Source organism: Pelophylax lessonae (genome assembly GCF_965119305.1).
Source record: "Pelophylax lessonae genome assembly, chromosome: 4".
NCBI classification, from domain to species: Eukaryota; Metazoa; Chordata; class Amphibia; order Anura; family Ranidae; genus Pelophylax; species Pelophylax lessonae.
The window spans coordinates 131,395,383-131,418,712 of NC_138771.1; the positions used below are offsets into that span (position 1 = coordinate 131,395,383).

At 42.6% G+C, this 23,330-nt stretch overlaps 1 protein-coding gene across 1 annotated transcript in view; it reads left to right on the top strand.

Moving 5' to 3' along the window:
- The window catches only part of CCDC33 (coiled-coil domain containing 33), a gene marked incomplete at its 5' end in the record, with an annotated part of 191,281 nt that overhangs the window by 162,874 nt on the left and 5,077 nt on the right, over nucleotides 1-23,330 (top strand). Inside the window, 6 exons of the mRNA XM_082254937.1 lie at nucleotides 1,975-2,063; nucleotides 4,787-4,918; nucleotides 7,416-7,494; nucleotides 20,499-20,620; nucleotides 22,309-22,398; nucleotides 22,525-22,641. Coding sequence (XP_082111063.1) covers nucleotides 1,975-2,063; nucleotides 4,787-4,918; nucleotides 7,416-7,494; nucleotides 20,499-20,620; nucleotides 22,309-22,398; nucleotides 22,525-22,641 — 629 coding nt within the window. The remainder of the gene's footprint in view (nucleotides 1-1,974; nucleotides 2,064-4,786; nucleotides 4,919-7,415; nucleotides 7,495-20,498; nucleotides 20,621-22,308; nucleotides 22,399-22,524; nucleotides 22,642-23,330) is intronic.

The window sequence follows — 23,330 nt, forward strand, 5'->3', positions numbered from 1 at the left end:
TGTGCATTCCATACCAATTATAATTACATTGATTTGATTCATTTGACATTATTGATGCTTTGCATCTTTATTGATTGATTTTTCATGTTATTTATGTATTAATAAAATTATCGTATTTTATCTTATTGCTCTTTATTATTTATCTACACTTGCCAAGTGAACCTCACCTTTAAAGTCCCATTTTGGGTGTATCCTGTGTGTACATACGGGTCCCATGGGGCCAATCTAGGGTCCGTGGTCTTGGAGACACCTATTTCTTTCCAATTTCTATAATTACATTTGGTCAGTTGGTCAACATCTTAAATACATAGCAAGCCCAAATATACCATTCATAAGCATTTGGAGTTATCCCATTACTTATTAAAAAAGAATAGCGTGCAAATGCAAAAGAAATAACTACCAAATCTGAAGACAATCCATAAATAAAAATGGGGGTTTGGTCCCACCATATGGCCATATCGTGCTCAAGCCCACTACTGCGTCAAAGTACCCCATTATCAGTGGGTCCTACACTATCCATGAAAAAGAGATGAATCCAGCCTTTCTAACCCTTGGAGATAATACTCCTTGCTGGGAAGGATGTGCAAATGCACTACAGGGGACTCCTCCTATATCCACTTGATGGTGGACACTGATTGAGTACAGGTGTGTGGGGGGGTGGGGTGGGGAGGGTTGCTCAACCTCGATAGTCTGGTCAGACCGAATACATAATAAACAGGCAAAGAATTTTGGGGGAGCATACCCATGTATTTCTAAAGCTGCTGCAGCTATGAACCAAAAGACATGTATATTAAAAAAGAATAGCGCGCAAATGCAAAAGAAATAACTACCAAATCTGAAGACAATCCATAAATAAAAATGAGGGTTTGGTCCCACCATATGGCCATATCGTGCTCAAGCCCACTACTGCGTCAAAGTACCCCATTATCAGTGGGTCCTACACTATCCATGAAAAAGAGATGAATCCAGCCTTTCTAACCCTTGGAGATAATACTCCTTGCTGGGAGTCCCCTGTAGTGCATTTGCACATCCTTCCCAGCAAGGAGTATTATCTCCAAGGGTTAGAAAGGCTGGATTCATCTCTTTTTCATGGATAGTGTAGGACCCACTGATAATGGGGTACTTTGACGCAGTAGTGGGCTTGAGCACGATATGGCCATATGGTGGGACCAAACCCCCATTTTTATTTATGGATTGTCTTCAGATTTGGTAGTTATTTCTTTTGCATTTGCGCTCTATTCTTTTTTAATATACATGTCTTTTGGTTCATAGCTGCAGCAGCTTTAGAAATACATGGGTATGCTCCCCCAAATTTTTTGCCTATCCCATTACTTGTCAAAGATGTTTGACAATGTCCTTGATAAAAAAAAAAACTTTATTTAAGAAAAGCTAAAGCTTACAAAAGCATTACCTTTCCAAATGCAAATGAAATGCACGTCTTTTGTTTTTTTTTTTTTGTAATGCCAAACTGTTTATGTTCAGTTTTAAGAGAGGGGTGCACTTGCTTGCATCAGCTTGCAACATCCATGCACAAAAGGTCTATAAAAGGGTATAAAGAATGTTGGACCTGAGAATCTTTCCCAAAGTTCTAATGGCATGCACAGTAACTGCTTATGGAATACATTAGAAACGTCTTTTTTGCATTCTAGATTGTAAGCTCTAACGAGCAGGGCCCTCTAGTTCCTCCTGTTTTGAATTGTATTGTAACTGTATTGTCTTCCCTCACAATGTAAAGCGCTGCGCAAACTGTTGGCGCTATATAAATCCTGTATAATAATAATAATAATAGTTTCCAATTCTTCCAAATAAAAGCTGTATAGTAAAAAAAAGCTGAAGCATGAGGTTCGCTAGTTGGCTTGTGCACAGGTTTGTTTGCTAATACAGTATAAAGTTGAATCATGAAAGAGGGTGTCCTCTTCACAACTACAGGTGAGCAGAGAATAAAGTTTCTTTCCTTTTGTCTTCCCCTCATAGTGACTGTGAAACAGAAACTAGCAAGTGAAACATCGGAGCTGCGCAGCATGAGAGATCGGGTCCAGCAGCTGCAGAATGAATTCGTCAGGGTAAGCAATGTTATGTCCACTGTCAGGAAATCTTTGGACAACCAAAGAGGTTGTGCCAAGCTGCACCCAGTCTATTGATTACAGATGAAGGTCAGCAGACATATAGGTAAGGTTTGGGTTTCCCGATCCAACTCATACTTGGGATTTGATATTTAAAACAATTCACCATAAACACCTTTAGCTCTGAGACATCCAGGAATGCAGTACCCACACAATAATATAAAAAACAATGGGGCTGCCAACTAACAAATGTCATGGTTGCTTTGCAAGGCTAGAAAGCTCGCACTAGCAACTATGAAACAAAGGCATCAACTACTACATTAGCACAAAAAGTGACAAAGAGTAAGATGTAAATGCTATAAGCTTTAATGACAAATAACCACAGAATGATCTGCATATTCCTTATAACAAGAACTAAATGAAAGTATTTTACAATCAGTCAATGAGATACTACTGAATGAGATCTACCGCAGTAGTAGATGAAGGTTGAGGTTCATCCACAGACCTGACTCAGGCGCTCATTCCAACCATCATTCCAACCATCAGTTGCATCTGACATTGTCATGGGGAGGACTGAAAAGATACTTTCAAAGTGCCCAATGTATATACGTAAACACCACTCCCATGTGAGACACAAATGTAGATACTTGTAAGAGGTCATCACAGTTAAAGCACAAAGCTTCAGAAATTTGTTCCAAAAGCTGCCTTCCTACATATGAAAGTCTCACTGTCAACAAAGGATGGATAGTCAAATGGATAGGGAGTTCAATTGTCTGTCAGTGATATGCCTATGGTAAGAGCACCATCAATTTGTTTGATGACATGCTTGTTAAAGGTGGGCAGAGACCATTTAGCAATAAATTTCCTTTCAAATGGAAAAAGCTCCTTAAGGGGAGGGGCCCAAGAGTCTATAGGTTGTTTCCAGTCCTAGTGGTAGAATGTATTAAAAACAAGTGTATTGGGAATCTCATTGTAGTTGTAAGAGCTCTAAAAGACCCCAGGCCCAGAAAAGCAGTCTGATCCTGGTAATGCAAGGTGGAAAGTGCTACATCAATAAGCCCCTGCAAGCAGGTTTCTCCATTGCACAAACCAAAAAATAGAAATAAATATAAAGGGCCTTGTGGACACAGGGGAGGCCTAAGCCTCACCTGGCAGGGCTGCAGAAGACATCAATGAGGACAACCCTATCATATTGGTGGTCCCACAAACTAGGTTTCAGGTATCAGTTCATTTTGAGGATGCCTAGAAATTGTCCCAAGAAGTAGAAAAGGAGTGTGGGCTGTGGTCAGCCATTGCAGCAGGACTCTCCTCTCCATGTCTTTGAAAACACGTGTTGCATCACAACTGGGCCCAAAATGGGTCAGACCTCGCATACTTATACACTCAAGCAGCTGGTGCTGATAAGGGTAGCAGGTGACTAGAGGTGACCAAGTCACTGCTGTAGGTGGGCAGTGGAAAGAGACTGGAGATGGGATAATCCATGAGGTGCTTGAGTAGCAAGATGGTGCTTTTTTCTAGAAGGAATGGCAGAAGAAAGAGTGTGGAGTGTGTGTGCCTTACAATCCATGATAATAGTAGCCATTACTGGGGTAAGATGGCAGTGGCAGGAATTTATAGAATGGTGCCCAACGAGAAAACTGTGAAGTAGCTTTCAGCCCGACTGGCCTTCAGAGACTGGGTAACATTAGAGGCTGTGCCACGTTTCTGTACAGATGTCTGTAAAGCGCAACAATGCAGAGTGCCCAGGACCCAATTTTCACATTTCAGACTAGCCCTTCAGTCTCCCAATCCAGTGGGGTCTGGGTACGGCCTGCAAAGCTATTTCTGAAGATACACTAATCCAGGAAGCTGCTGTGTAGAGCTGTCTTGATTGAAGTCACCGAAAAAAAAACGTTTGAGTATCTTGACTGAAGAAGCAATACAATAAAAAAAATAAAAAAAAGGGATGAAAAATACAGATAGAGGTTTTCTCAGCAAAACTAAGGAAAAGGTGTCCAACTTCCTAGAACACTACAGTAGCAAAAAACCGAAGCCAGTTTAATGCTTCATGACTGCGACAGATTTTGTTTTTTCATTTAAACTAGTTATAAAGAAATGTCTCGACCTCCTGTAGGCAGCAGTGTAACCCGACTTTTTAAGAATTTCTACAATTTCTGTGTCCCTCAATGGACAATAAAGACATTTCTAATTTCCGCTACTTTCTGTTTCAGTAACAATGGTCACCATAACATATAAAAAGGGGTGACCCTCCCCAGGAAGGACACTCTAATACTAAAAAGTTTTACCTTGTACCTAGTACAGTTTAAGTAAGAATGTTATTCTTGATTCCCCTAGAAATATGAGAAATGTGTCAGCAAGAAATACTTATTATCTCTACATCTGTCAATGGATGGGTTGCTAATTAATACTATTGAGAGAGTTCATTTTGTGTGGAGTCTTTCGAACAGCTGCTCTCTAATGTTATCAGCAGTGAACAGCCCTGGAATAACTGGAGCAAATGACAAGGTTTTTTGTCTGCGCTGTAGTTTATGAGCTCCAGAGCTTTGTTATGTCTTGGCCAATAACCAGCTTATACACCAGCACAAGTCAATAAGAATCTCATTATAAATAATTCAGTATTTTCCCTTTACAGGACAATGTATTCACATGGAATTCAGTGTATCGATCTATTCTCAGCAAACTTTGTTATCTTAGCATTATGCATTGCTTGTGTTGTTTTCCAGAGAAATGATCGGGAGAAGGAACTACTCCTGCTGCAAAGAGCACACCAACAGCAGCAGACTGTGCTAAACCAGTACCACCAAAGACTGAATCGGGCTAAAAATGTACAGGACACTGTGCGGAAGCAGGAAAAGGTGAGGCACCTGGGTTAAGATGTAGTCTAGAATAATGCTTTAAAGCTTAGTAAATATATATATTTGTTGTACATCTCCTAAGGAGTCGCAGATGATTTGGTATCCCCCACTCTGCACAGCCAGGGACGCTGAATCTTCAAAGTCACTTCAGAGTCAGGAAATAGTCCAGTACTTTGGGGTTTTTTTGTTTTGTTTTATTGAGGGGATATAACTTGGATAGGGATTGGGGAAATTATGGGATGCCCACTTGACTTCAAACTACTTCAGGAACAACTTCTTCTATATACAGTCCTATTCACACTCCTCACTTCCTCCAGGCTACTTGCTTGCAGAATTTCAGTTGGCACACTACTTATATATGCAGCTGCCCCTTTCAGTAGCCCTCCTGGCTACTTCCCCACAGCCCTCCCAGACTGACACTCTCTCTCCATAGTCTTCCCAGACTGATCACTCACCAACCCTCCCAGCCGACTTCTCAGGAGACCACCTGGATGTGCTGACCTGCTCCTGCTGTTCTCCCCTTGCTCCCGTGCCTACAGAAAGGATTCCTCCATGTGTTGTAGAGGGTTCCACCAGCACCCAAGCCCCAGGCCCGAGGTCACCCCCCCCCCCCCAGATTAGGGGGCACCCTCAGGGGCCACCGACAGCCTCCACAGCACTTCTTCTCCATCTTCAAACTGCCCCGTGCTGGCCTGACCCATGAGCATTTATAAGGTGGCCTGTGCCCTGCCATCTGATTTTGCTGTGGATTGGCTTGGGCCCTCATTAATACTCTAAGCAGCTCCTCCTAGACTCCACCCTCCACTTCTGGAAGCTTCCCCAAGGTTCCAGAAAGCAGGGGGAGTCACCAGAGACGCTGCTTGCTGAGTCATCCAGCCTCTTTGAGTCACTTAGCCCTAAACTCAGATTTAACCCAGGCCCATATATATATTTATGAATTAAAGAGGCAGACCTTTCATTCATCAGCTCCCTCTATTCACAGAGTGCTTTTTATTGCATGAAGCTATAGTACAGCTTAGTCTGCACAGTTTTCGAGTGCATATGACAGGTCCAGCAGCTGTATTAAACCCCAAGCACCAGAAGTTTTTAACCAAAATGTTCTAAGAAGAAGGTTTTAACAAAGATGGCAGCCACTAGCATAAGGAACTCTTTTGATTAAATGTACAGTAGGTACAGTCCCTTGTGCTGATTTAAAAAGAGAAAAATAAAACTAAACTTAGACTTTATTAAAGAGCACTGCTGTACCTTCTACATAAAAGGGAGGAAGCATAACCAATAAAGGAATAAGGGAGGAAGCATATCTATTCGGGAACACAAAGATAGAATGAAGCCATGGCTTATGTTTAAGGAAATGCACAAAAGTACAGTAACACATGATCTACTATTCCTCTGAATTTAGTAAACTGAAGGAAGCTTACCTTGTTTTAATGAAAAACTCATGGGCAAAACATGGAGCCTTCTACTGTGAATCATTCCTTGTGAAAATGCTAGTCTTCTGACTGTTGAGCTTCAACACTTTGAGGTTGATTTACTAAAGGCAAATATACTGTGTACTTTGCAATTGCAGTTGCTCTAGAACTTAATAAATGAGGTAAAACTTCATATTACAAGGAATACCCAATCACACGCAAGGAAAAAAAACAGCATTTTTGCTTACACATGATTGGATGATGGAAGTCAGCAGAGCTTCTCCTCATTTACTTTGCTCTTGAGTAACTGCACTTGCTGAATCAAACTGGACTTGTAAAGTGCACAGTCTATTGGCTTTTAGTAAATAAACACCACTGGCTCATTTATCTGGAACAAGTATGCAAGATTTGGATCTTTGACTTTCGTGATCTGCTTAAATATTCTGAGTCAGTAACTGGTCAGCATAACAGCATTTCAGGAAAATCACCAATGGCAGACTCAGATTTTCTCATGACGGGTGCAGTTACAGACCGATAAACTAGACTTCATATATTATACAGACTTTCCAGTGCTGTCACATAATATAAATATAGTTTTATTTCCATGCTCAGATCATTCTACCTTCACATCATAACCAATGAGTACATTTCTTTATAACTAGTTTAAATGAAAAAACAAAATCTGTGTTTTTTTGTAAATGAAAACGCTCTTCTTTGTACTAGCAGATCGTTAGCCCTTATGTAAATGCAATAATGTGCATGCAGCCCTGAACACAGTTCTGATAGGGGGCACCCACATACCAGCATATCCTATTATCCTGCCTGTTCTGTGTGCAAAAGAATGGCTCTGTCCTAACAATCCACCCTTCTCATAAGACATTCTCCTCGGATTAACCTCCCATCACCCGAATTTTACAAACATCAGTTACCAGCCATCAGTCAATATTTCTCATTTACTGTGCTACATTTTCTGTGAAGATAAAAAAAGACATACAACAAGAAAACACTTACCTCTCTGTTCAATTCCTCGCCTAGCACAGATCATTTGTGTCTAATGGTAAATTTATGTTGGCCTTGTTTTTATCTAGGTAATTGAGAAAATGGAAAAACTCTTGGACAATAAACTCAGGGATGAGAAGAAGAGTCGTACTGACAAAGGAGATAGAGGTGATAATACCAGTACTGAATATAGAAAAGGATAGCTTTGACCACTGTTATGTTTATCCATCTAATTACTTTTGTCAACCTAAAGTTTACTTAAAGGCAAAACTTATTTTTAAGATTTGAATAGAGTGGAGAGGGATTAGAACACCTGTCAGTTGTTACTGCTGCCTGTGCCCCCATTATGGAGATTCACCCTCTCTATTTGTTCTGTTTATCATTATCATTAAAAGTGAATATAAAAGAAAAATTCTAAATTTTGGATTGCCCCCAGAAAAGTAACAGAGTGGAAAACTTCCAATGGGGAAACTAGTTCTAGTGACCTGGGGGTCCCCAAGGAATTCCCTTAATTTGCAAGGATTTCCTCTCACTTCTTTTTTGGCTTTGGGACAGGAAGTGATGGGAAATCTCTGCAATGGGACAAAGATGGCGAAAAACAATTTGACAGGGGTTATAACCCTCCCTTACTCTATCCAGAGTGAAAAAAACGGAAAATTGTTTCATACTTACCGTAATTTTCCTTTCCTGGTGCCTATCCATGGCAGCATACTAGTGATAGAGCCCCGCCTCTACTCCTCCCTCAGGACTAGTGAGTAGCATAAAAGAAAGGCCCAGCCCCCTGTCCCATCATTCTCTGTCATATAGAATACCAGGGGTGGGAGCATATGCTGCCATGGATAGGCACCAGGAAAGGAAAATTACGGTAAGTATGAAACAATTTTCCGTTTTCCTGGTGCCTCCATGGCAGCATACTAGTGATAAATAACTAGCAAGACAAATGGGTGGGTAATGCTAAATATGCAAATCTTTAATTGGGCAAAGACATGGCTGACTGAATAGTCCTTCTGCCGAACTCTACAGTTGTAAGCGACCCTGGGTCGATACAATAATGTTTGAAGAATGTATAACGTGATGACCATGAGGCGGCCCTGCAAACCGTCTCTAAGGAAACGTTGGCCCTTGCCGCCCAGGAAGCCGAGACTGCCCTAGTAGAATGAGCTCTTACTTGTGAAGGTGGAGATAGCCCCTTGACTTTATAGGTTTTCTGGATGAGTTTGATGATCCATGATGATAGAGTCCTCTTGGTGGACTCTTTGCCCCTGTTTTTCCCAAAGGGGATGACAAACAAACTGTCAGATTGTCTGAATGAGCTTGTGATTTCCAGATAGGCTCGAAGAACTCTAGAGATGTCTAGGTCCTGCTGAGTTGCATCCGCGTTTTGGAAAACCGGAAGGGCCCAAGGTTCTAGAAGATGGGAAGAGGAGGAGACCTTGGGGATGAACCCCTGTCTAGGGCGAAGTTCAACCCTGTCCGGAAAAAAGGCGATGTGATCCTCACTTATTCCCAGGGCATGTAGCTCGGAGACTCGTCTGCCGGAGGTGATGGCCAAGAGGAAGGCAGTTTGCAATGACAAGTTCCAAAGAGAAGCCTGTTCCACTGGAGAAAATGGGGGGTTACAAAGAACTTCCAGGACCCGGGAGAGATCCCACTGTGGAAAAGAGCGTCTAACAGGAGGGCGAATTTTCAACACTCCTCTTAAAAAGGTAACCACTAGAGGATCTTCGGCCCATCTCTTGTTGGTCGCAGCCGAGATTGCCGCTATCTGTACTTTGAGGGAGCTTAGTCCCAATCCTAAATCAAGGTCCTGTCTGTAAGAAGGCTAAGACTTGAGAGGTAGAGGGGAGGACGGGGTTGAAGTCCTGCCCCGCGGCAAACGCTAGGAATTTGTTCCACACTTTTGAATAGACCGCGTTGGTAGAGGGCTTCCTGGCTTTCAAAAGTGTCGTGATGACTTCAGGAGTACACCCTAAGGCCTGAAACCTTTGCCTTTCAGTTTCCAAACCCGCAGATCTAATCTCTGCGGGTTCGGATGATATAGTCCCTGCTGGGACAGTAGGTTGGGAAAAAGTGGAATCCTGATGGGGGGGTTCCACACTGAGATGGATGGCTAGAGGGAACCATGGTCTCTTCGGCCAAAAAGGGAGTATCGCCAGGACTTGTACTGATTCTGTGAGAAGTCTCCGGAGAAACTTCAGAATCAGTGGGCGGGGAGGAAAGGCATAGGCTGTCGAGAAATTCCACGGGCAGGTCAGTATATCGACTGCTTCCGACTGAGAGCAGGGAAGACGAGAGTAGAATCTGGGCAGTTTCGAGTTGTCCGGAGTGGCAAACATGTCCACTTGAGGAGGGTACCAGAGGTTGGTGATTTGGAGAAAAACTTGTGGATGTAGGGACCACTCGTTGTTGTCTGTGAACCTCCTGGATAAAGCGTCTGCCACTGTGTTCAGCCGGCCCGGAATGTAAACGGCCCTGAGATCTCGTAGGTTCCTCTCTGCCCACAGCATGATGGGTTCGACCTCTCGGAGGAGGGTCCTGCTGCGAGTACCTCCTTGTCTCAGCAGGTATGCCACTGCTGTCTTGTTGTCTAATCTCAGGAGGACTCTGTGGCCTTGGAGGAGGGGTGCCAAGGAAATCAGAGCTAGAAATGCCGCTCTTAGTTCCAGTACATTGGATACCACCCCTTTGGTTGAGTGGTACCATCTTCCCTGAAGCTTGACCTCCCCGCAATGGGCGCCCCATCCGTGCCCACTCGCATCGGACGTAAGGATGGTCCAGTTGAATGAGCCTAGGTGACGGGGGTTGGCAAGATTTTCCTTCTTCGTCCACCAAAACAAGCTTCTGCGCATTAAGGCGGTCACTTGGATTTTCTGGGAGAGGTGTTGTTTTCTCCATTGTGACAGAAAACCTGTTTGGAAAAACCTCAGGTGCCAGTGGGACCATGGCACCATGGGAATACAAGAGGACATTGTGCCGACTAGACTCAGACACTGAGAGGCCGTCAGATGAGTACTCCGAATTACAGTGAACATCCTCCGTATGATAATATCCATTTTCTGGCTGGGTAAGGACACTGTCCCCGCTTGGGTATTGAACATGGCTCCCAGGTAAACCATCTGTTGTGTCGGAGACAAGTTGCTTTTTTGAAAATTTATGAGCCAGCCGAACTCCTGTAAAGTCTGAAGGAGAATTTCCCTGTGGGATCTGAGTTGATCTGGATTGCTTGCCAACAGGAGAATGTCGTCTAGATAGTGGTACACTCTCAACCCCCTTTCCCTGAGGGGGGCTAGGACAGTTATCAAGGTTTTGGTGAACACTCGCAGAGACGTGCAGAGCCCGAATGGCAGGGCCTTGAACTGAAGGTGTATCTCGCCTACAGCGAACCTCAGAAATCTCTGATAAGTTGGGAAGATTGGGATGTGCAGGTAAGCATCTTGTAGATCGAGAGATATTAACCAATCTCCTGGCTGAATGACCTGAATGATAGTTTGCAGGGATTCCATTTTGAAGCTCTCGAGTTCTATATATCGGTTGAGCCTCTTGAGGTCTATCACCGGCCTCCAACCTCCCGTCCTTTTTGGCACTAAGAAGAGTGGAGAATATAAACCGGTGTAACGCTCCGCCAATGGAACCGGTATGGCTGCACCTTGAAGCTGAAGATCTGTCAGGAATTGGGATAATGCCAACGCTTTTGATGGCGAGGCTGGTATTCTTGACTCCTGAAACGATGCATGAGGAGGAGGATGAGCAAACACCCACCGGTGACCCTGATGGATTGTTGACAGAACCCAGGGGTCCTGACAACGCGAAGCCCAAATTGGGAGAAAAGCCTGTAGCCTGGCTCCGACTGGGAGGGGTTGCGATCTTCTGGCGTCAAAAAGGCTTCGTTGCCTCCTGGGGAGCGGTGAAAGCCTTGGTTTTGCGTGTGTTCAAAAAAGAGGCCTGGGTGCCTCTCCAGGGTCTTCTGTTATCCCTGTTCTGTCTGGTTTGCCTAAAATCTCTGGAATTTGAGGGCCGGAATCTAGACGAATAGACTCTTGTTCTCTTGACTTTCCTGTCTTGTGGCAGGAGACCAGACTTGCCTCCAGTTACCCTGGAAATAGCCTTGTCCATTTTTTCTCAGAAGAGGGTTTTGCCGTCGAACGGAATCTTACACCAACTCTGTTTGGACGCAAGGTCAGCTGTCCATGGTTTTAGCCAGAGGGCCCTTTTGGCCATTACTGTGTGGAGCATTGATTGTGCGGAACAACGTATGGTATCGATGGCGGCCTCTCCGATGAAATCGGCCTGAAATTTTCAGTTCCTCCAGTGCCTTGACAATGCCTTCTCTAGGGACATTTTGGCGTAGCGCTGTCTCAACATTTTCCGTCCACGCCCTGATGGCATTGGAGACAGATGTAAGGGCAATAGCCGGTTTACAGGCTGCGCCCGAGGCCAGGTAGCTCCTTTTTAGGTCCAGATCTATTTTCCGATCTAGCGGATCTTTGAATGAAGCTGCATCTTCCATAGGTAGTGTCACGTTTTTGGCGAGCCGAATGACTGCAGCATCCATCACCGGCATGGAATTTAATGATTGCGCTTCAGCCTCGGCTAGAGGGTAGAGTTTATTAAGACGGCCCAATGAAAACTTTTTATCCGTCTTCTTCCATTCCTCTTCGATAATTTCTCTTATCTCGCCCATAAGAGGAAAGAATACTTGTTTCCTCTTAAGGAAGGGAAAATACGTTTTTGACTTAGGAGTGGGTTCTTCAGGATCCTCCCAGGCAATTGCTGTTTTAACTGCCTGAATAAAAGGTGGGATTAAGGCATAGTTAAAGCCTGATGGGTCCGACTCCTCTATGGATTCTTCTGAAAGGTGACCTGAAGATGCCTCTCCAAGTAATGGAGCCGCAGCACGTGAAGGGTTTAGCCCAGAGGGGCCTGGAGCGCTATCATCCCTGTCCGGAACTTGAGCTGCAGAGGGAGCCGCCTGTGTGGGTACTAGAGTTGTCAACTCCGAAAGGGAATCTTTCATTGTCTGCTTTAGCAGATCCACCACTTGTTGGTTTTCCAACTCCCGGTTGGCTGCGTAGTCCCGAAAACAGTCCTAGCAGACTAGTTTTCTAGGTAAGGGTACTGCGCCACAAGCCCAGCACTTCTTCCTTGATGAATGTGATGGCGGAGAAGGAGAGCGACGGTATCTTGACCTAGATCTTTCTGAGGATCTATAGTGGGAAGATCTTGATCTGCGATCTGGACTGTCATGGTCGCGGTGCCTCGAAGACTTCCCGGATCTTTTGGAGTGTGTTGGGCTGGAACAAAGGACACTTGTTAGTCCATACAAGCACTCTTTTCCTTCTTACTTCAATACTTACAGAAAGGTGGTCCCATACCTATTGTGAGGATCTTGGTTACGTGATGAGTGGCTCATCGTAGGGCGTTGCAGAAGGACCGGCTGTGAGAAAAAAACGCAAGAAGGAAAACAGAAAAAGGGAGAAAAAAAGAAGGGCAAAAAAAAAAAAAAAAAAGAATGGGAGAGAAAAAAAAAAGTTTTATCGAAGACAAATAACAACTGAATAAATGGGAATGATGACGGAGGAAAAAAAAAAAAAAAAAAGTATTATAAAATGCTACCTACCAAGGGCTTTAACAAGTCGGTAGGAGCAGGGAAAGATGCTGTCTTTCGGGTGGACAGCAGGTGGAATGGCCCTTTAATAGGCAGAGCAGCCTAAGAGAGCACAAAACCCCTCCCCTTAGCTTCTGTGGGAACTCAGGGCAAAATTACACCTGGTTCCCACATCCAAGATGGCCGCCCGAGCCTCAACCGCACTGCGCATGCGCGGGCGCATGCGCAGAACGTTCCTCGTGCACGGCCCTACTCCCCGCCTTACGAGGCGGTCCGCAGAGACGCCGAGACTCTGTGGAGCAAGGGGCGGCCTCGATTTGCATGGCGCTGCAGGGGGAATCCCAGGACTGGGAGCCAAGTACACAGGATCGGATGATTTCAAAGAAAACTTAAAGGGACAGGCTGAAAAGGTAAGACAAAAGGCAAGAAGGGAAAAGAAAAAGAGGGAAAGAGAAGGGGAAGATGACAATGAAAACGAACACAAACAAACAAACACACAAATAAGTACTGGGAAACCTAAAGGGGAATCCAAGCTGAAAAGAGGAAAAAAAAAAAAAAAGACGGTCCTTGTGCAAAATCCTGCAAAGCCAAACATTTAAAGATTTTTAAAGAGACAGTAGCAGTATGCGTTCCTATGAGGAAACACTGCAATTTGTACCCCAAAGATCCACAGAAGGGGGTTCCCGGCCTTATTAGTGCTTTGAGCGACCCAAGAACCGGGACTGCGCACAGGAGAGGCTGAACCCGGCGGAAAGCTGCCTGGAGGCAGAGGTATGGACATACTGCTTATTCTTCACCAGTCAGGAAGGTATGAGGAAAAAAAGGAGAATGATGGGACAGGGGGCTGGGCCTTTCTTTTATGCTACTCACTAGTCCTGAGGGAGGAGTAGAGGCGGGGCTCTATCACTAGTATGCTGCCATGGAGGCACCAGGAAAGATGTTTGCCTTTAGTTCTACTTTAAAGATGTTCCTTGAAATCTTCATTTATTTGTCCCCTGATACTCCTGTAGATGTGATCTTCTGGTGCTGCAGGGGATTAATATGGATGGCTCCACCTGTCACAGGCACCCAACAAAAATGCCCGCCCATTCCCCCTGCTCCGTTCATAGGAGTCATACTATCAGTTCCCGCAATTAAAAGCCCACTATGAATGGAGCAGGTGGACCTTTCATTTATCATTTATCTGCCTGTTCTCCATTCATAGACTGCTTTTCACTGTGGGAACTGATAGTACGGCTTCTATGAATGGTGCAGAGGAGTGAAAATGGCAGGCATAGCTGGCACTTTTGCCAAGTGCCTGTGACAGGTGGAGTGGCTCATATTAACCCCCGCGCACCAGAAGCTCACATCTACCAGGGGTATCTGGGGGGGGGGGGGGGGGGAATTTCAAGAAAAAGAACAGCCACCAGCACATGGAACACTTCTCATTCATGTAAGTACTGTCTCTGGTGCTGATTTTCAAAAACTCACTAAGCTTCATCTTATCTAAAGCAAAACCTTGTTTTTTGTTCTGAGGTGTTAATACCCCTGTATGTGTTTTTTTTTTATGTTTTTTTAACACCCCTGTATGTTTTTTTGTTTTGTTTTGTTTTGTTTTAATTGCTGTCTGTCCCTGTTAGAAAGACTCGCTTTTTCTATTTCTCCTTGAATAGAAATGAGGGGAAAATCCAAAAGTAAAGGGACACACATGGCAAAAAAAAAACTGGCAGGGGTTTAATCATTTCCTGCCCTATCTAAAATGAAAACTATATATGTGTGTGTGTATATATATATATATATATATATATATATATATATATATACACACACAGTATCTCACAAAAGTGAGTACACCCCTTACATTTTTGCAAATATTTTATTATATCTTTTCATGTGACAACACTGAAGAAATTACAATTTGCTACAATGTAAAGTAGTGGATTTACAGCTTGTATAACAGTGTCAATTTGCTGTCCCCTCAAAATAACTCAACACACAGCCAGTTTTAAACCGCTGGCAACAAAAGTGAGTACACCACTAAGTGAACATGTCCAAATTGGGCCCAATTAGCCATTTTCCCTCCCCCATGTCATGTGAATGATTAGTGTTACAAGGTCTCAGGTGTGAATGGGGAGCAGGTGTGTTAAATTTGGTGTTATCGCTCTCACTCTATCATACTGGTCACTGGAAGTTCAACATGGCACCTCATGGGAAAGAACTCTCTGAGGATTTGAAAAACGAATTGTTGCTCTACAAAAAGATGGCCTAAGCTTTAAGAAGATTTCCAAAACCCTGAAACTGAGCTGCAGCACGGTGGCCAAGACCATGCAGCAGTTTAACATGACAGGTTGCACTCAGAACAGGCCTCACCATGGTTGACCAAAGGAGTTTAATGCACATGCTCAGCGTCATATCCATAGGTTGTCTTTGGGAAATAGACGTATGAGTGCTGCCAGCTTTGCTGCAGACGTTGAAGAGGGGGGGGGGGGGGTCAGCCTGTCAGTGCTCAGACCATACGCCGCACTCTGCATCAAATTGGTCTGCATGGCTATCGTCCCAGAAGGAAGCCTCTTCTAAAGATGATGCACAAGAAAGCCTTCAAACAGTTTGCTGAAGACAAGCAGACTAAGGACATGGATTACTGGAGCCATATCCTGTGGTCTGATGAGACCAAGATAAACTTATTGGGTTCAGATGGTGTCAAGCCTGTGTGGCAGCAACCAGGGGAGAAGTACAAAGACAAGTGTGTCTTGCCTACAGTCAAGCATGGTGGTGGGAGTGTCATGGTCTGTGGCTGCATGAGTGCTGCTGGCACTGGGGGAGCTACAGTTTATTGAGGGAACCATGAATGCCAACATGTACTGTGACATACTTAAGCAGAGCATGAACCCCTCCCTTCGGAGACTAGGCCACAGGGCAGTATTCCAACAAAATTACCCCAAACGCACCTCCAAGATGACCACTGCCTTGCTAAAGAAGCTGAGGGTAAAGGTGATGGACTGGCCAAGCATATCTCCAGACCTAAACCCTATTGAGCATCTGTGGGGCATCCTCAAATGGAAGGTGGAGGAGTGCAAGGTCTCCAACATCCACCAGCTCTGTGATGTCGTCATGGAGGAATGGAAAAAGACTCTAGTGGCAACCTGGGAAGCTCTGGTGAACTCCATGCCCAAGAGGGTTAAGGCAGTATTGGAAAATAATGGTGGCCACACAAAATGTTGACACTTTGGGTCCAATTTGGACATTTTAACTTAGGGGTGTACTCACTTTTGTTTCCAGCAGTTTAGACATTAATGGCTGTGTGTTGAGTTATTTTGAGGGGACAGAAAAATTTACACTGTTATACAAGCTGTACACTCACTACTTTACATTGTAGCAAAGTGTAATTTCTTCAGTGTTGTCACATGAAAAGATATAATAAAATATTTACAAAAATGTGAGGGGTGTACTCACTTTTGTGAGATACTGTATGTATATATATATATATATATATATATATATATAAAATGTTACGCTAAAAAAAAAAATGACCATCTATCATCTGAACAGTAATATAAAATAAGTGCTAAAAAATAAACAATAAAAAATAAAGTCCGCAATGATCCCAGTGATCCAGTATAAATCCGTGATATAAAAAGTGCTGTGACAATTTTCAATAAAGAAAGAGTTCTGTGTCCAAATCTTCACCCAGTGATTAAACACAAGGCTTACCGGACAAAATTGACCACCCACTACAGATAGGTCAATTAGCGCATGTGTTGTAATGATATCTTTAATTCTTGAAGATGATAAACTGCCATGGGCAATACCACTGCACACCTCTGTGACTGATAACTCCGCAATATGTATAGTGGAGATAAACAAAAAGACCTCACATAGCATAACTCTGTATATATGTACAGTAATTTATTGGATACAAAGTAATAACACTCATATAACACACAATTAAAATTTGTGGATACACAAAAGATAGCTTCCCAATCACTGCCAGTATCGACATAGTGATGTCACAACATGAGGAGCACTCTTTCTTCATTGAAAGTTGTCACTGCACTCTTTATATCACAGATTAATATTTGAAATATGGTACTAGGGGTTCGTCAATAGTTGGGTGAAATCAGCTGATGTTTGTTAATAGAGCCAACAGGCCCAAATGCAAGTGAGTTTAGAGGGGGTTTTGTGTGTTATATGGATAAGCTCTTCCATTTCTGCAACTCTTTGAATACATTTAAACCAGTCAGAGAGCATTTGGGGTCCATAGAGCCCCACCTTCCCGATATGCACCTTCTAGCTGCATTAACAAGATGCATTGCGAGGGATTTGAAGTATGCCTTTTTTGAAGGGGAGAAATAGTGAAGGAGGAACTGTGCTGGAGTGTAGTCTAAAGGACTTCCTTTCAAAAAGGTTGTAGAAATTGGGCAGGACCAACAAATATGCAAAAGGGTACCAACTGCCTGTAAGACCGCACTACCATGCCGGAATCTTGTGCATTGCACATGGTTGCAGTGTGGCTCCTATTGAACTCAGTGGGTGAGTTTGACAAGCATGCCATTTTTAGCTGTACACCCCGAGTTACAAATACCAAAGCCCGTTTTTGCCACCCCTGACAGCCTGTCTAAAAGAGACCTAAGGATAAATTACAGGTTATATTGGAACTTCCTATCCCATAAAAATATTGACTATATATTTCAGCCTTCAAGCTGCTGACATTCAACCCTTAGCTTTTTAGACATACAAGCAGCAGAAAAAACAGAAAAAGAAGGGTGACGACAAACTCCAAAATTCATTTGATCATCCAGCTAGTAAAGAAAAGGTTGGCACAGTCATTGCATGATCCCCTGATTTCATTGGCTCAGGTTCAAGCCTGTTTGCCTTCAGGCAGCGCTTGTGGTCTTCCTGAGGCATCTTTTTTATGAGTCCCATAGCAGCTGGTCAGAATGCATGGCCTTTTAAAAATGCAGTGAAGTAGACTTTTTAATACTCTGTATTTGTGACAGTGATGACTTGTTTGACAGTTTCGTTATACTATGGATAAAGCTTTGCTACTCAGCCAGAACTGGTGTAAGATGTATAGCTTGCCATAAGCAGATGAAAGGGGACATTAATCTTAAACTAGAGGGTAAATGTGTAGTTGGAGAAATAGCTTTGTAATAAGGCATAATACAAATGAAAGAGAACACTGAGAGTGACAGCTGGAAGTGAGCACATTAGGGAGCATGTTTAGCGTGGAAACATTGAATATATCATTGTACATTCATGCCTGACATCTGAAGGATTTCTCTTCCGTTGTTTTAGCACTTCTGGCATGTTTCAGCCAGTTCCATACTGATCAGTTCTGCAATCATAACCTAGGTGGCTTACCAAAAATCTTAGATTTTAGACAGGCAGCTAGTGAGAGAAACATTTTAGGGGCTATTGCTAGGTCAAGAATGTAACATAGTGCTCCCTAATTTGTAAAAATGCAATTATTATAAATGGTCGGTTTAAATAGTTTGGGTCAATTTTAATTCAACAGTTTTTTATGTTTTAAAGTTTTAGAACTCCTTTTTGCTATATGCATACAATCCTTATTTTTTTACATGGAAACTGGACTCTCAGAGCACCTTAAAGCCTAGTACGCACAGGCCGAATGTCGGGCGACATCGGCCAGTTCAAAAGAAACCAGCTGAAATTCGGTCCATGTGTACTGCAGTCTGTTCGACAGAAGCTGGCCTTCTTTCGAAGGGGCATGACCAAAAAAGGCTTAGAGCGCTGACTGGAGTGTTCTGGCAGGAGGGCTACCCCCCCCCACAATAGCACAGCAGGGGAGATTGCTGTACTAACATCTGATAATTAGTACAGCGGCTCCTCCTGAGCTGTCAGTTATTTTTGTTCAGCCCTGCTGGGTTGAACAAAAAAAAACTACTAGTGTGTGTACAAGGCTTAAGTTAGGTAATGTAATGGTAAAGTGACAGCAGAGCATTAGCAGCCTGCCTTTTGTCTCCTTTTCTTTGATTGAAACCCAGTACTGAGTCACCTATTAGGGGATAGGCCAATGCCATGAGTCATTCACTTGTGTGTATAATATCCAGCTGGAGTTATTGAGTACAGTAAACAGGCCTTTTTAAGCAAAGTTGGTATGGAATGATAGCTAAATATGTAAAAAGAAGACTAGAGGTATACGTGCTGGCTGTATGTACAAATTTATTTTATGTTACCCTAACTAAAAAATTATAAAGTAGGTTTTTTGTTTTTTTTTTTTAGTCCTGACCATAATAAAAAGAAAGACAATCTATAGTCTATGAAACCATTTCACATTCCTTTTAAAGGTGTCATTGGATATCAGTAACATGACGGCCATTAACTTTGACTTTAACATCTACAATGTCTATGGGCCTTTGTTGTATCAGATTGATTGGATATATTTGGTAATAAAAGACTGTTCTAAGTGCTGTAATAAGAATGCAGACATGGGTCTGTAAATTTTCACACCTGTAACCTGGTGAGCCAAAAACAAAAAGCAGCACAGTGAAGTCCTCAAAGGTTAAAGTGACCAAGCTCGGGTACACGGGTGGGGGAGCAACTCCACTATATACAACAGCAACAAAACACTCAACTCAAAAATGGATACTGCTCACCCCTACCCAAGTGTGAAAATACATGTGCAAAGGAAAAAAGGGGCTCTTACATATATTAAAGGTCCTAGTGGACTCATAGAGAGGAGGGGACACGAGAGTATGGGAGTAAATAATGAATAATAATGGATGTGATGCTGTCTCCATTCACATAGAAAAATCGACCTTTATTGCAAACAATCTTTAAAAAACACACATCACAAGACATAATAAAAACCAGAAACCCAGCCAAACCTGCTCCAAAAAATAGGCTCATGGATGTTTTGACATCACTATGAGTCCACTAGGACTATTAATATATTATAGAGCATAGAGCCCTTTTTTTCCCCTTTGCACGTGTATTTGCACACTTGGGAAGGGATTGAGCAGTATCCATTTTTGAGTTGAGAGTTTTGAGACTGGTGAGCCAGAATATTGGTTTTATTGGTGTAAAAATATGTTTTTTAGGTTGAATTCAACAAACACCCAAAACACCTTGTATCGGCTAACCAATAAATCAAAAGAATGGAAAAAAACACTAAGATACAGCAGAGATACACCAGGGTAATAGAGTTCATGGAAGTGTTGATAGGAGGGAATATGGTATAAAAAAGTGAACAAGGTTATGATACATATTAATAGTAAGCAAAAACCTAGAAAAAAAATTGTGTGCATACAAATACAGTATTAAACAAGACAGCACTGTTAAAGTGTATGTATAGTCATGGCTTGTGGACAGAGTAGGGAAGGGTTTAAATCGCTGTCAGTTTATTTTTTTGTTGTCCACATGGGGACACATGACTATAACAAAAACCTGATGGCTTCTATCTCTTTTCCATTCCAAACAAAATGAGAAAAAAACATTTGGGCTATACAAACAGAATACAACAAGATCTGAGGTGAAGGGTGAATCATGAAGATAAAAGATGTGACTGATAACCCGACTGATGGCACAGCATTTACACTTATGTGGTAATTGTTTAACTCATTTTCAGGGGCTCGAGTTGATGTTCTGCAGGGAGAGGTTTATTCTGCGTTGCTAGCTGAGAACACACGTTTAAGGGAAGAACTGGATAAAGCTCGACAACCCACGACAGTGTTTACTCAAATCCTACCGGTGAGTAGGATAATTGGGTTAGATTTGCATCTTCATGTTTTCTTGCATTTTATAATGCGTTTTTGATGTGCATTTTGCACATGCATTAATGTGTGTTTTTATGCATCTTGCATTTTTTATGTTGGCCAATAACCACTCATTTTGGTTTGTAATTATGGGGTCAGATTGATTGCAAAACACATCATGCATTACTATTGACATCTATGTTCCTCAAAGTGCCTAAAAGGGGACAAAAAAAAAAAAATGAATTAGGATATTTCAAACAACGTGCTGCAGCGCAGTGCACAGTTGTGAACAGGCTCCCTCTATAACATTGCCTTTAATGACACATGAGTTTTAGTGTGCTCTGAGCTGCAGGGTAAAATGCAAATGTGTAAGCAGTGCCTTAGGATGCAGTATGACATGCTGATGTCAAAAGCCACCTTTTTAAAACCAATAGAAGACAAATAATACTCAAATAAGAACGCAGGCCAAAAAAATTAAAATATTAAGAAAGCCTTCACATTCTATACAGTTGACAAAGCTAACTGTAATTTATATACAGTATATTAAGCTAATAGTGCTGGGATAAAGGGCACGCTGTAAAGCATTTCATATGCTCCAACACCACTGCTGTGCATCTGGTACCATGCAGCGTCTAATGCACCTAAGAAAGCTGAAGAAATTTTAGTAAGCAGTACAAAGTGCAGTGATTGGTTTGCAGAGTGTGATAGCCAATAGCAACCAGTCAGGTTTCAGTGTTCTGAAATCAAATGAAGAAAACGGTGATGTCTCATTGGTAGCAGGGATAAGCTCAGGCATTTTCTGATGCTCGTCCTAACCCACCTGAGCTATCAAGCCAGGGAGCTGACACTGCGGACCGCCAATCATAAGCAACAAAGGCATTTTCCGCAGCCTCGCATATACCTCAGCCGCCTATGATTGGCTATTCACAGTGACAGCTTCCTGTTGGATAGCTCTGGTGGGTTTGGACTATGATCTGCGCTCATCCCTAATTGGTAGTCAGAATTTACTATTCTTTAACCTTTCTTCTTTATTTAGAACAATTCTATTTATAATTTTGTTGGCCCAGACTGCAGAATGTTCTTGTGCCAAGCAGTTTAACTAGGCCTGGGTTCTCATCAATTGTCTTTAATTCTACAGATTAAAGTACACCATTGGGTAAATTCCCCTCCCTTCCTGTACTATAGCCATAACAGGAAGTGAGAGAAAATCCCTTCAAAGTGAGGGAATCTCTGGTGTCACCAGGGTCACCGAAACAGGTGTCCCCGTGGGAAGATTTCCCTTTCTATTGATTGATGGGGAACAACCCATAATTTGAGATTTTCTTTCACTTTCATTCTCACTGATAATGGTACATAGGACAATTAGTGAGGGTAAATCTCCCTAATGAGATCACAGGCAGTAATAAAAACCTGCCAGGTGTTTTAATCCCTTTCCACTCTATCCAAAACTAAAGACAAAATGTCTTTAGTTATACTTTAAGCCTAGTCCTGTGAGACTGACCCTGTTAAACCTTTCATTTACCTTTGACTGCAAGGCACAAAGGTAGCATGTCTACCCTTCTATCCTAATATAATCAGTCTTATCGTTTATCTGCTCAACTTTGAAATGTTTCATTAATTCAGTAAGTATAATTTTGCACTTATTTTATGATACATAATTGGAGAATCAAATATTTTTTCCAGGCTCCTGAACAATTAACCGACAGTGAGAAGTTTTCTCTTCTAAGCAAATTGGAAAAATCACAAGCAAGAGTACAGAGCCTAGAAAGAGAGGTTAGCTCCCATACTATACATAAGTATATAGAATATTATATATAAGTCATCAGTGAACTAATATACGTGATTCTGTTGTTATAGTTTTGTGTTCTAACATTATCATGTTATTTCTCCTACTGTCAGCTGGAGGATTCAGCCCGGCGATGGGGCCGTGATAAACAGCAACTCCTTACACAGATTTCAGAGCAGGAGATGGGATTCAGCCGGACCCAAACTACTATCTTGCACCACTTTCCTACTGTAAGAAATAATATATATTAATATTCAATTTCTCTTCTGTGCTTAATGACGGAGTATTTTCTGAAAGTGTCTAGTCCTGAGTTTCGAGAATAGACATTTTCTTTTTTCTTTAAAGTTACACCAAACGATATCCTTATTCCATAAATCCAAAAATCCATACACATCCAATAGTTAAAGCAGAACTATAAGTAAAAAAAAAAATGTGAACAGGCAGGTTTTTTGTTTTATAAGGAACATTCAATGTTGTACAATACAATACATTTACCTGCCTGTTCATAATGCTCTGAAGAATGTAGACAGAGCTGTACATTTCCCACCCCGTGCCAGTGTGCCAGGATGGCTCCCGAACATGCACAGGAGTGACGTTATCTCACACAGGGCAATTAGGACCCCAATACCAGCACCTGGAAGAACCTGGGGAGTAGATACCCAGTCTGGCGGGCATTAACATTGGAGCATGGATGAGTATTTCTGCCTTTTAATCTGTTTTAAAGCGGTTGTATACCCATAAAAAAAAAAACCCTGTAAGACAAAGGCATAATGAGCTAGTATGCATCGCATACTAGCTCATTATGAAATACTTACGTTAGAATAAAGCCCCTGCGCGGTCGTCTGGACAACGCTGAGGGAGCTGACATGCTCCCTCGGCGTCTCTTCCTGGTTCGGCGGCTCCGGCGATGTGCGCGCGG